The sequence below is a fragment of the Arvicanthis niloticus genome, chromosome 12, assembly GCF_011762505.2.
Source record: "Arvicanthis niloticus isolate mArvNil1 chromosome 12, mArvNil1.pat.X, whole genome shotgun sequence".
In the NCBI taxonomy this organism is placed as follows: domain Eukaryota; kingdom Metazoa; phylum Chordata; class Mammalia; order Rodentia; family Muridae; genus Arvicanthis; species Arvicanthis niloticus.
Window position 1 is genome coordinate 23,428,094 of NC_047669.1, and position 13,398 is coordinate 23,441,491.

General features: G+C 41.8%; 1 protein-coding gene across 3 annotated transcripts in view; it reads left to right on the forward strand.

The window, feature by feature from the left end:
• Golgb1 (golgin B1) overlaps positions 1-13,398 on the forward strand; it is a 48,972-nt gene that overhangs the window by 5,913 nt on the left and 29,661 nt on the right. The window contains exons 6-10 of one of the 3 annotated variants that reach the window (XM_034514813.2): positions 2,365-2,490; positions 4,289-4,411; positions 5,849-5,962; positions 8,800-9,202; positions 10,756-10,871. In XM_034514813.2, the coding sequence (XP_034370704.1) occupies positions 2,365-2,490; positions 4,289-4,411; positions 5,849-5,962; positions 8,800-9,202; positions 10,756-10,871 (882 nt within the window). The remainder of the gene's footprint in view (positions 1-2,364; positions 2,491-4,288; positions 4,412-5,848; positions 5,963-8,799; positions 9,203-10,755; positions 10,872-13,398) is intronic. The other 2 variants (XM_076942895.1, XM_076942896.1) reach the window with 2 other exon arrangements.

Here is a 13,398-nt window from a genome sequence, read left to right on the forward strand (position 1 = left end):
TCTTCCTACCTTATGTGTGAGTGTTTCTGCCTGCATGTATGCACTACATGTGTGCCTAGTGCCATGGCAGTCAGAAGAGGGCATCAGATCCCCTGGAGCTGGACTTAGAGATGGCGTGGGGACCAAATCTGTGTCTGTGGCAAGAGCAACACGTGCTCATGACCACTGAGTCATCTTTATATGCCCTAATCTTGTAGGCATTTTGATTATTAAATGAGATCACTTTCAATTTCTGTTTTTGTGTGGAATTTGTTTTTCTAAACATTTAGATTTGTTTTAGGAAAAAAAATCATAGACTTCTGTTTTGTGGTTTTTGTACTCAAATATATGGGAGGTAGATTTCTCCAGTTTGTGGCCTGCCTCCTCCCATCCTCCACTCTGATCTGCACCAGCACGGTGCAGCGATCAGAGCCCAACACTGGAGTCAGCTCACTTTCCACAAGAGGTGAATATCTAAACAAACTATGGAATATCTACAGTGAATACTGCTTAGGAGTGCAAAAGGGGTGAATTAGAATTCACTAGTCTGCCTTCATTTTGAACTTCAAACTGTATACCTTTGAATTAGAAAAATTATTTGATTATAATTAAAATAATTAACTTTATATTTTATTCTTGTTTATCTTGATTACTACTGTTACTCATGCTATTTGCATATTCATATTAACACATTACCATATTGCATACAAGTGCAGCAAAAAACAATCATTCAGACTGATCAACTTGTTGACATAAAGTGTGTATACACTGGCCACTGCACATGCATTGCCTTATCAAAACCTCACCTGAGGGACCAGAGAGAGCTTTTTAACTGCTCTTGAAGGGGACCTATGTCAGGCCCTCAGTGTCTGCATCAGGAAGCTCACAATCACCTGTGACTCTAGTTCCTTAGGATCTGGTTGATGCCCACTGACCTACCTCTACAGTCATCTATATACCTGTGGTACATAGAAACTCATGCAAGCACACACATATACATAGACATTTTTTTCTATCTTTTTAAAATCTCATCTGATATAACAGATAAAGTCATGTCTTCAGACCAAAGCGAAACTGTATCTAATAAAAAATTAATTTATAATTCAACTTTAAATTTTAGTTAAGCAATATTATTAAATGAAACACTTTTGGAGGCATCACACTGTAAGACTTCTCTAGCCTTGTGTGGTTGATTGACACCAAATGATGCAGCTTATTCATACAGGTTCCCTTTTGCTCTATATTACCTCTCTTCTGCTCTTTGTTTTGAGCGAGGTCCTCACTATATAGCCCAGGCCAGACTAGAACTCTCGTCTTTCCGTCTCAGCCCTCTGTTTTTGAAATCCCAGGCACGCTCCACTGTACTCAGCTGTCAGCCCTAGTGCTGGAGCTAGAGCCCACGGCCTTGACCATGCAGGGCAGTCAGCCTGCCAGTGGAACTAGAGCCCATGGCCTTGACCATGCAGGGCAGTCAGTCTGCCAGTGGAACTAGAGCCCATGGCCTTGACCATGCAGGGCAGACAGCCTCCCAGTGGAGCTAGAGCCCACTGCCTTGACCATGCAGGGCAGACAGACTCCCAGTGGAACTAGAGCCCATGGCCTTGACCATGCAGGGCAGACAGCCTCCCAGTGAAACTAGAGCCCACGGCCTTGACCATGCAGGGCAGACAGCCTCCCAGTGAAACTAGAGCCCACGGCCTTGACCATGCAGGGCAGACAGCCTGCCAGTGGCTTCTCTTTGCTGTCACTCCTCACAGTTTCTTCTAAGTGTATTTGCATATCTATTTCTAACAATAGAGCCTGTGGCTCAGGTTGGAGATGGCAGAGGGTCTAGATTAGCCCTGCCTTCTTCATCTTTCTTCATATAGAAGTTGTGCATTTACCTATGACCAAAGAATGGGAAGTGCTGCTGTTCTTCTGACACCGGCTGCCATGGGTTCCAACAAATACTTGTTGGCTACTTTGGATTTTTCCTATTCCCAAGGCCATCAGATGTAGTTCTGTCATTGACCCCTTTCTCTCATACAGTCTCAAATGCCAAGCAAATCTAGATTTCCATGGTTTGTCCTTAAATTGTTTATAGGATATCTTCCTATTTACATTGTCAATATTGTCTACATTTTTACATTCACTGTCTAGTTGGTCTGCTTCTTTCCTATGTAAGCATTCAAAGATATTGAAACTAGTTTTGCTATTGCTTCTGTCTTCTTCTGACAAATTTTAACAATTCAATAATACTTCAAAAATTAATATATGGAATTCTTTTTTTGTGTTAAAGTAGAAATTAGAAGGAAGGAAGTATGATAGGTATTCAAGACAGATGAGAAAAATCAAAGAACTGAGACCGCCCACCGCTTTGCTTAAGTTAATATTTCCCTCCTGTAGTTGGATAAGAGCTCTGCAGAGATGGAAGACTTCGTCCTGATGAAGCAGCAGCTCCAAGAACAGGAAGAACTCATCAGCACTCTGAAAACACAGCTCAGCCAGACACAGGCAGAGCAAGCTGCCCAGGTACGATGGCACCTTCACTAGAAAACAGTCTCATGGGACCCAGAATATTGTTATATGCCATCAGTCCCAGCAGTCAGTTTTCAAAGATGAAAGTTTGAGAGTTAGGGTGTCACACTAGGAGGGTGTGGAAGAGTTGGAAGTGTGGTAAGTATACGCTGAGTGATGACACGTATCTTAACAGGAAGCACCAGAGCCTCTCAGAAACGCAATTCATGTTCATGAACTTGCCATAGCTTTATTGATGCCTGGTTTTGTCTCATAATTCCAGATACTCCATTTTAATAACACACAAAGACCGGGCTTGTGCTGAATTTAAAAGAGACTGACAGATAAACGAAAAGAAATACAAATTATTAGCTCCATTCTTTCCATAAATTAAAATTTTGTTAGGAAGATACATCTTAGCCTTAAGTTACTTAGTGAAAATAAAGAAATGGTTAAGAGTCTGGAATTCCCTGCTAATGGCTCTACAATGTACCATCCTTCTTCATCCTCATTTCTGAAGCCAGAGCCAGCCGGTTTGCATTGGCACTCTCGCTCTGCTTTTCTCAGTTTCCTGTCTGACAACCTACCACATAGTTCTCCTTTGAGAATGCTTTTGGATCACAACACATTTTTAATCCCTGGAGGGTCTTTGTACATAGCTGATTTTATCTGTCAAATACATTGATTACAGAGATGTCTTTTATCTAGGAATGGGCGACATTTGTATACACAGCAAGAATCATATATCCAGAAATTGATAAGTTTATCCTATTAACTTCTGTTGGGTTTTTAATGTGTAGCACTATATATACAGTGTAGGATAGGAAAATGTTATCCATTTTTAAATTGCTTGAAACAAAGGCAACAAAGACATGAATACATTCCACCATGGAGCAAGCCACTCCAAAAAAATAAAAAATAAAAAAATAAGGCCAAGTGTGGTGGCGCAAGTCATTATTGTAGCATTCAGAAGGCTGAAATGTACAGATCGTGAGTTTGAGACCACTGTTGGCTACATGGCAAGTTCCAGGCCAGCTTGGGGCTGTACAGTGAGACTTTGTCTCAAAAAATAAAAGTGATAAAAGTAACATTAGCATCAAAGTATTTTAAGAGAATGTGCTTGGTGAACATGGCAGTTATAGAAGCTTACGTGGAAAAGATGAGATTTAAACAAAACCCAAAGAGATAGGCAATTCTCTAGACAAGCAGAGCTCTCGGGTTGGGGAGAAGACTTAGAAAAGGCAGAGAAGAAAAGTGCAGTACATTAAAGGAAAGCCTGCAGGAAATGGCAGCCGGACACCCAATTCTTGAGTCAAAGCAAATCTTCGAAAACCATACCAAAATAAGAAGCTTCGTATTTCCATTTGTAGAGTATCTTGAGTGACGTGCGTGAGCTTTAGTTACTCTGTTACGGGCACGAGGCTCTGGGGCTGTCTTTGAGCCTGTGTCTGACACTGAAAGAAGTACCAGGGATTGACAGAGTCTAACTTCACTTGTAGGCATTATATTTCTGATCTTTTCAGAATTAAAACAAAAACAACTCTTGAATATTTAAGGCATTTTTAGTATCCATGAAAATTTCTATTAAACTTCTATCTGAGTTGATTCTGAGAACAGGCTTTCTCTCGTGTCTGGAAGTTGTTGCTGGGCCTCTTGCTCTCCCAACATCCTCACCCTTGCCATTCACAGATGAGATTTAGGAAACTGCTGTCTGTCAGTGCTGAGGGCCTGTTGTTGCAGAGTAGGCTGTAAGCGTTGTCTGTGAAATGCTCTAGAGTGTAACTTGTATAGTTTCTCTGGTGTGTGTCCTCAGTTGAGTTCCATGCAGCAGGTGGTCCGAGAGAAAGACGCCCGCTTTGAAACACAGGTTCGTCTCCACGAAGATGAGCTCCTTCAGTTAGTAACCCAGTCAGATGTGGAAACAGAGATGCAACAGGTGTGTTGCTCAAACTCCGTAGAATGACTGTCATTTTGGTTAACATTTAATCAAGACTTCACAGCCACGTGCCAGCCACTGCCCTTCCCCACAGCCCTCACACAGCTGCCATTCGGTCCTTGGCTTCTTACTGGTGCCCCGTCTTTTGTTGCCTCATTTTTGGGTCCTGACTTTACTTTCCCTTTTTCCTTATCTGGTTGGAGCTTGGCATTTTAAAGCTGAGCTTGCGTGGGGATCTATGTGGGGTGAGCAGTGGGCTGGCTTCTCTTTCATTTGCTCATTCACACCTACCATTCATGCTCTAAGCCTGATCCAAAACTTCAAATTGATGAAGTCAGTTTTGTAGTTTAAAAAACAAGAGAGATAAAACTGAGTTTGAAGCAACTAAGTCTTTTTAAAATATTTTTCAAGTTCATTGAGTAGACAATGGAAATTGACTTCATTGTTTTGGAGTTTCCCATGTACTAACTCACATCATGTATACTTAGAATGTAGAACCATGTAGTATTGAAAAGCACTTTAGTGGCGCTTTGTTTGATCTGTGTTTGATTGTATGTTTGTGTATGTGCAAATGCATGTTTATGTACACAAGTGTACATGCACACATGTACATGTATGTGGAGGCCAGAGGACAACTTTGGGTGTCATTCTTTCCTAAGGAGCCATTTGCCTGGATTTCCCCCCTCTGAGACAGGGTCTCTCATTGGCCTAGCTCACCAACTAGGCTAGACTAGGCTGCCTGGCCAGCAAGCCTCAGGAACCCTGTTTCTACCTCCTCAGAGCTGGGATTGCAGGCTTGTTCCACCTGACCTGGGTTTTTATATGGATTCGGGGGGGTTGAACACAGGCCCTCACAAGGACTTTGCAAGTTGTACCTTCCTTTCCAGCCTCTCATGTTTGTTCTTGAGTGAAAACTCACTATACGTTCTAAGCAGTCTTTCAGAACTACTACTACATGGAGCTTCAGAGTACACTGCTTTGAAAATTTGAATATTGACTGTATATATTGATTTATTTATTCAGTGGGTATTTTTCAAGTGCCTGTCCTGTGATTGAAAACAGAAGAGAAATGATTTTTGCATATACAGATTGCTCTCTTTTGTAGGTAAGAAATGCATGTTACCTATGATATTTAGGGACTGGACAGGAACTATATATAACTTTGAAAGTGAGTGTGTGTCATTTTATCTTGAGTATATTAGGTGCCCTGATTCAAGGCCTTGCTTGCATTTGGGTTTGGTTGTTGTCATACTCTGGAGAAGGCATTTTGGAGATTCTCTTGCTTCTGTATGGGCCATGGCATCCTGGTGTCCACTCTTTAATCTCTTACCTTCCAAGCTCTGAAAAATAGCCTTATAGGTTCATGTGACATTTTGAAAGGTAGGCAAATAATCATCTTGTTTATCCATAATTATGCCTAAAATGTTTTCTCTCCAGAAATTGAGGGTGATGCAAAGGAAGTTGGAGGAACATGAAGAGGCCTTGCTGGGCCGTGCTCAGGTTGTGGACCTGCTGCAGAAGGAGCTGACTTCAGCAGAACAGAGAAACCAGGTACCATCTGTGGTTTCTTCCTACTGCCTGCCAGGGTCAGGGTCCATTTGCACGTTAGGTTGTCAGGCATCAGGTATCAAAGCCTATGAGCCTTCAGAGGCTTGGTGCCTTCTGTGCTTAACTGCTGGTGACACAGTGGTAAAACAAGCACTTCCTTCCCCGGGCCTTCCCACTTCCATCCTCTCTTGAATTTCCCTTCTCCATTAAGGGTCTAGAGTCTTTCTGGAGACTTTCCTGTTTTCCTCTAGTGAGTTTCTTTTCCATCACTGTACCCCTTGTCTGACTCGTGCTTCTTGTGCCTTGTGCATAGTCTCAGCTTTGCCTATCTATGTTGGACAATATTTTGCTGGATTGAAGGGATCCTATAATGCAGTAGTCTCTTCTCTTGTCTTGCTTATCTGTGGGTCTCCCTTTTCCCTGGGTTGGTGGCCACTGGCCCAAGAGGACAAATGGAGCAGAGTTGAAAAGCAGGGTTTTGCATGACCTGTGAGTACACTTTGAGGAGACTATTCGGAGTCAATCAAGGGTTATATAGTTTGGGGGAAGTGGATAGGAATATCCAGGGTGGGCAGGTTCATTGGCTGAAGGTACTGAGATGCCTCATTAGCATGGGGAAAGGGATTCCAGGAATCTCAAGTGCTTGATGAAAAAGTTTTTTATCTGGAGGAAGGAAGCTGAACCTGTAATCTCACCAAGGCTACAGGACATTCTGTAAATAGAGGATTTAGGGGTTTCAGACACCCCAGATGAGGTCAGAAAAGGAGACACCCTGATGGTAAAAGGAGTCTGCCATTTTGCACCAAGCTCAGGACTTTCTGGTAACATCAGACTTTGACCTCAGTTAGCAGGACCCAACACTATTCTACATGGACCCATGCCTCCCATTTTGGCTCTTCTTACCTACCTGTGGTTTCCCTGTGCCCTTGTCCTATCATCATATCCAGGTCGCCAAATTCTAATGCAGAACTGGTTCAGTAGCAACACAGCCTTTGTTCACCTGGGTGCTGTGTGCTGCCTGGTAAAATCAGTCATACCCTTCCTCCTTAATGTCCAGCAACGCCTTCTTGAGGCAGGTTTCTTAGTAGTATAGAAGCATGTTCCCCTTGCTTTCATCCTCATAAAACCTTTATGTGGACTCTAGGTTTTCTCTGGGTGTCCTGAGGCAGTGAAAGTCTAGTCTCCTTTGTGGTACTAACTAGGCCATTGATGCATGAATGTCTGTATCTCTGTGCCCTCTGTCAGATTGTGTATTAGTTTAATGCACTGTGGATCTTTACCGCTCTCTTATGCAGTGGGTAGCGTTCCCTCATCACAGACAAAAAACCTCAGACACAGATAATTCCTGCACACACCTGGTTGATTTAGTAGGCTTTATATTTTCCATCAATAAACTAAGGATAGTAGAATTTATATAAAGGACCTATTTTAGAATCACATGAAATAGCAAATAAAAAATATTAGGGTTTGGCACATACTGAAGATTGGGATAGCTAAAATTGCTATCACACTACTGAAGACATTGTAGAGAATCACCAAACACCCGTAATTCTCAAATCTGATGAGTGTGTTTTAAGCCTGACTTTGCTAGACCTTTCTGCAATATTTGTTTCTTGGTGGTTGGTTGTTGTTATTTCTTTTTTAAAAATAGATTTTCTGTGTAATCCAGGCTGCCCTTGAATCCATGGTTCTCCCATGTGCTGGGGCTCTGGGGATATGGTACTGTGTCTGACTGACATTTGTTACTGTTGATCATTTAGTCCCTGAAGCTTCTTCATTCCCATTAGCACAGTGCAGATCTTGATTCTTTTCCTACGCCGCTGGAGCTTTTCCTTAGTTTACTTCCTCTCCTTCATAGGCTTCTCTTCCTGCCCACTAAACAGTATTTGCCAGCAGACTAGCCTCTGCCCAGTATCCTTACTATGTACATTCTTACCTCTTTCCCTCTTATGGTAGATGTGACTTTCCCCACTGCCGTGGTTTCTCACCAGTGTTCTTGGTCTGTATCCAGTTCCCTGGAGATTCGTGGCTGACCTACAAGTCTCACTGCACTTTCCTTCTTAAAGCACCGCCACCAGATCTTATAGTCTCCTGTCTACATTTTACCTGCTTTCGCTCCCCTTTATCCAGAAGGAAGTGCCTCTTCCTGCATTCCCTCCTCCTCTCTCAGACCTGGAAGGCCTGTCTTCTCCTCACCCAGTGATTGGCTTCTTGTCATCTTTATTATTTAATTAATTGGGGAAGGATTCTGCTACACCCCAGCAGGCAGTTGGTACTCATGTTTCTTCCTTAGCTCTTGGCCTGAAGTACCATTTTTCATACCTCCTTGCCTGGCTGGCTCATTGCTTACTTTTAAGTTTTAGACTATTTGGCTGTCTTTAAAAGGAAGGTCACTCTAACCCATCCCTCTCCTTTTCCCTTGAACGCTTTCCAGATATTCCTCTGGTGCCCTCTGTGTTTTTATAGGATGCTCAGCCTGCTTCAGTGCCTGAACCTTGAGTTCCTCCAGGGCGTGGACTAGAGTGATTTATTCACTGTGAATTGAGTCCACTTTGCCAGAGACTGTATTAGTGCTATAGACAAGTAAGGAAAAAACAGTGTACCTCCTTTCCTCATGGAGCTTGTTCCCAAATAGGAGAGGCACGAATGAAAACATACCCATGCAAGGCAAGTATGAGTGTAAACAGTCCAAAGTATCAGGAAAGCAAACATGGAGGGTGTTTGTTACTCCACAGGTTCAGTGCCCATGTGAGACTGCTAGGAATATATCAGTGTGCTCCCTGAATGAGAGTGCCATAGTTATAGATCTTGATGCTTGGTGTTTTGTTTGTTTATTTTAGGTTCTTTCACAGCAGCTACAGCTGTTAGAGGCTGAACATAGTACTTTAAAGAATACCGTGGAAACAGAAAGACAGGAGTCCAAGATCCTGATGGAAAAAGTAGAACTCGAAGTGGCAGAGAGAAAGTTATCCTTCCATAACCTGCAGGAAGAGATGTATCAGCTTCAGGGACAGTTGGAGCGAGCAGGCCAAGCCCAGGCTGACCTGGAGACGCAGTACAGTACCCTCCAGCAAAGACATAAGACAGAAATGGAGGAGAAGACGGCTTTCATTTTGATTCTTCAAAAGAATGAGCAAGAGCTGCAGTCTGCCTGTGACGCTCTGAAAGAGGAGAACTCAAAGCTGCTTCAGGAGAAACGTGAACAGGCTGCTCAGTCGGCCCAGGCCATGCAGCACCTGGAAGGTCAGTGTGTACCTTGTGAAGCCACACCTCTAACCCCTTAGTGGATTGCACTTCCTGCCTTCAGGGCTCTGGTCCTGGCAAGCTCAGAAGGAAGGCATCTCCTCTGGCATGGTCTCCTCCTCCTGCCTCTCAAGTCGTAAGTCTCTTAACATTGTCAGCTCAGTACTAAACACTGCTCAGCCATGGTCTGGGCACTGAGGAGTCAAACACAACTGCTCAGAAGACCACAGTGCCTGCCATGAGCAGAATGGAATGTGTTTCTGGAAATGTCTGGCCATATTTAGACACGCAGACTAAATTGCAAGCAGTCATCTGTAAGTCTAAAGGCATACGCTTGCGCTACCCTGCTTTTGTTGTAGGTGAAAATTTCCTTTTGAAGAAAACTTTTGTCTCTAAACAGGTTTTAAGAAATATTTTTAAATGTTTTATTTAAATTGAAAATGACTCTAAAAATTAATTATTTTAGGAGTTTATTAAAAAAAGTGCAACTCCCTGAACTCTAATAGTCCATGTCACCAACCTCTTTAAAGTATCCATGTTGCACTGACAGATGGGAATGTGCATGCCCTCAGAAAGAGTTTAGGAAGAAGGAATTTGCAAGCAAGTACCACAAGGTTGGTTTTCAACCAGAAAGTCTAGAGAGCATCATGAGGAAATATCAGAGCCCACTGTCCCCTTCCCCAAACCATGGTCATATTTAAACCCTGCTGGAGACTCCTGAAGGGCTCACGATACGCTAGTGGAGCATGAGGACTGTAATGTAAACCACCAAAGCCAGTTTTCTTTTTCTTTCTTTTCTTTTTCTTTCTTTTCTTTTTTTTTTTTTTTTTTTTTTTTTTTTTTTTTTTTTTTTGTCTTTTCAAGACAGGGTTTTTCTGTGCAGTCTTGCACTATCCTGGAACTTGCTTTGTAGACCAGGCTGGCCTCAGAGATCCATCTGCCTCTGCCTCCTGAGTGCTGCAATTAAAGGTGTGCCTGGCTCCACCAAATGCATTTTTAAAGGGGTAAATAAAAAATGACTATTTTAAATGTCTAGGCCTGTCTTTATTAGCATGCTACCAGTTATGCATGTTAATAGCATTCAGAGGAAGAATTTCATACATACAAGCAGTGTGTGTTCACGACCTCTGACCGTCCTTCCTCACACTTCCTCTCATCGCCCTCTCCCTTCCAGGTCCCTACGAATCACCACTCTTTCTGAGGTGTTTTCACATTGGTTCCCGAAGTGGAGACGGACTGTGCAATTGTCCAGCTCTCAGACTTAGCACGGTGTCCCCCGTCATTCCAGTTTTAGGCAGATGTCAGGATTGCACTTTGCTTTGTGACTCTGTAACATTCCATGTGCATATTTTTCTTTTGAAGAAAGTAGTTTACTGAGATGCTCTTTGATCCAAACAGTCAAAAATGTCATTGGCACCATAATCTTAATTAGGTAGCAGAACTAGTAAAGTTCAATGTGGTGTATCCATAGAGGTTTCAGACTCCAGCAGACCTCACTTCTGTGTGCTTGTCTTGTTTTCCTCAGATATGCATGTTTGTTTTCTCTTCCTTAGATCAACTCCAGCAAAAATCTAAAGAAATTAGCCAACTTGTAAATAAACCAAGCTTGCAAAAACATGAAACAGCATCTCAGACTTCTTTACCAGATGTTTATACTGAGGGTGACCAGGTAACTAAATGTGAATTTCTCTATGATCTGTATGTATGTGCTGTACTGAGGGGCTCTAATGAGTATTAGAGAGAGAGTGTAAATGTGCATTTTCTACTAATGAAATGCTTCTAGGGGGTGGACTATCTGAATAGAATCCTGAAAGGCATTAAAGTAGCTTCCCAACAGGGATGAAAAACATTTGCATTTACTCTAAGACATTTTCCAGCAATTCAGATAGATAGGCACAGATTTATAATGAGTGCTCTCCCTCCAGATAGTATCTTAACATTGACTGGGTTTCATAACGAATGCTCATATCCGTTCCTCCAGATAGTATCTTAACATTGACTGAATGTATTTGCTCTCCTAGCTGTCCTTTTGTCCCTCTCTGTCCATCAGTTCATCTTAATGTTTTCTAAATGTCTCAGTGGGCTACTGGACCTTTTTCTCCAGATATTTCATCATGTGTGTTATTGACAAGAGTTCAGTATTTGTTGGTAGTTGAGGGAGTCTTCTTTTTCTCTTGAGGTAAAGTTTATAAGCCATTAAATGCATAAATCATAAGTATACCATGAGCATTTTGTCAGATGCATTCAGCCGCGGCAGCCAAACTCTTAATAAGGTAGAGCATACTACTGTCAGCCTGCAAAGTATGGGCTTAAGCATGAGCTGCTGTTCCAGTTTCCACCATGATTTCACATGGTTTGCTTATAAATATAACCATGGAGCATGTGCCCTTTTTTTCCTCACTTGTTTTGTGATTTGTATCTACTGATGTATTTATTCTTTTAACTTGCCATTATAGAGCAAGAGCAGAGAGAAGATAAAAAGTGAAAGAACGCCTATGGTCCTGTTCTAGCACAATTTTATTAGGAAAAGCAAGTGGGAGTCTCCACAGGCTTTTGATGCCATTCCCTACAAAGCGTTGCCTTTATGTTCCCAGTGGGTATAGACAGGGATGTGTTGTGCTCTTGTGTGTGTTCACAGGCATGAATATGCATCTGGTTCTTAGAAGTGCTGTGCAGCTAATTCTTATATCGTTATATCAGCTTATAGGTCTTGCTGACTGTAGACCTCTACGTTGACAGATTTAGTTTGGGGTTCCTTTCATTACTCTAGAGTCCTCCTCAGCTCTCTTGCCTGCCAGGTTTTGTTTTAGATGGGGAAATCTCTTTTTAAAATTTCTTTTGCTTTAAAATTTCATCAGTGGCTTTGAACACTGGGTTATTCATAGGCCAGGCCCTCATTTTTGCTGTACTTCCTGTAATTAGAATTCATTGACTCTCATAAGTCTCTGCATTTCAGTTCTGCATTAATTTTGGCAGCTGCTTTCCATTAGATTATTTTTATGACTCCTGCTGTCTTGGTGTACTTATTTTAATTCTAGTGTCTGTATCAGTACTGGATCTGTTTATTGTGGCTTATATTTTCTGGCTTCCTTACATGCCAAATAATCTGTGATTGCCAGATATTGAGTATATATATTCATACAAATAGCTTGAAACTTTTTAATGGGAGTCAGTTGTTACTTGAAAAGGAAGGTTGGTCCACAACTTGTTTGTTCTCTATGTCCTGAGATGGTTGGCTCATATTCATGTGCTTCTGTGCAGCCTTCTGAGTGCACATGGGACACCCTCTGCACAGCTCCTATGTGGCACTCTGTTCTGTCTTCTCCTTTGAGTCTTAGCTGTGTCCCCTTAACTCAAGGGACAGCCAGGCTCTGTCTGTGTTACCCACTTCAGGGACACATGGCCTAAAAACTCATTTAGGGCACTAAGTTTACACACACACACACACACAGCCTGAAAACTCATTTAGGCCATTAAGTATACATACAGAGATATACATGCATGCATGCACACACGCCCACCCGCCTGCAACAGCATATTCTTAACATAGTAATCTTCTTAGGGCTATCACTTTAAATACAGTAACCCTGTAATGACATACTCTCACCATAGTCTTTATGCTACATTTTCTGCTTATGTTAATTAAAGTTTTAAATTTTAGCATACGGTGTTAACGTGTGTACATTGAACTGTTACATGTATTTAAAACACACATCAAGGAGAAGATGTTGGCATACTTACTGTGTCCCATGTTCTTTTCCTCTCTGAGGCTTCCTTTCAACCAAACCAGTATCATGTTTTTCTAGAATAACCACCATATTCTTGTAGTTGGAACTACTAAAGAAAAATTCTCTTGGTGTTAGCTAATATTTGCATTTTGTTTTATTCTTGAATGGATTTATAACTCTCTATTGACATCTTTTCATTCAGGACATTAAAAAATATATTTTACAGTCTTCTGCCTTACAGGGCCCCAGTAGTTCTTCAAATAATCGTTCCTATAGATGGAACTATCTATAGATGGAACCATCTATAGATGGAAGTATCATTTTCCCACTGAGCTTTCAAAGACCTTTCTCTTGCTCTTTGTGATGTAGTCACTTGTGGTTTTCTTTGCAATTTTCTTGCTTTTGTTGAGTCTTTTTTCGTTTTTTCTTTTCACAGATATAAGCTTGTATGTGAGAAAAGTGTGGCCA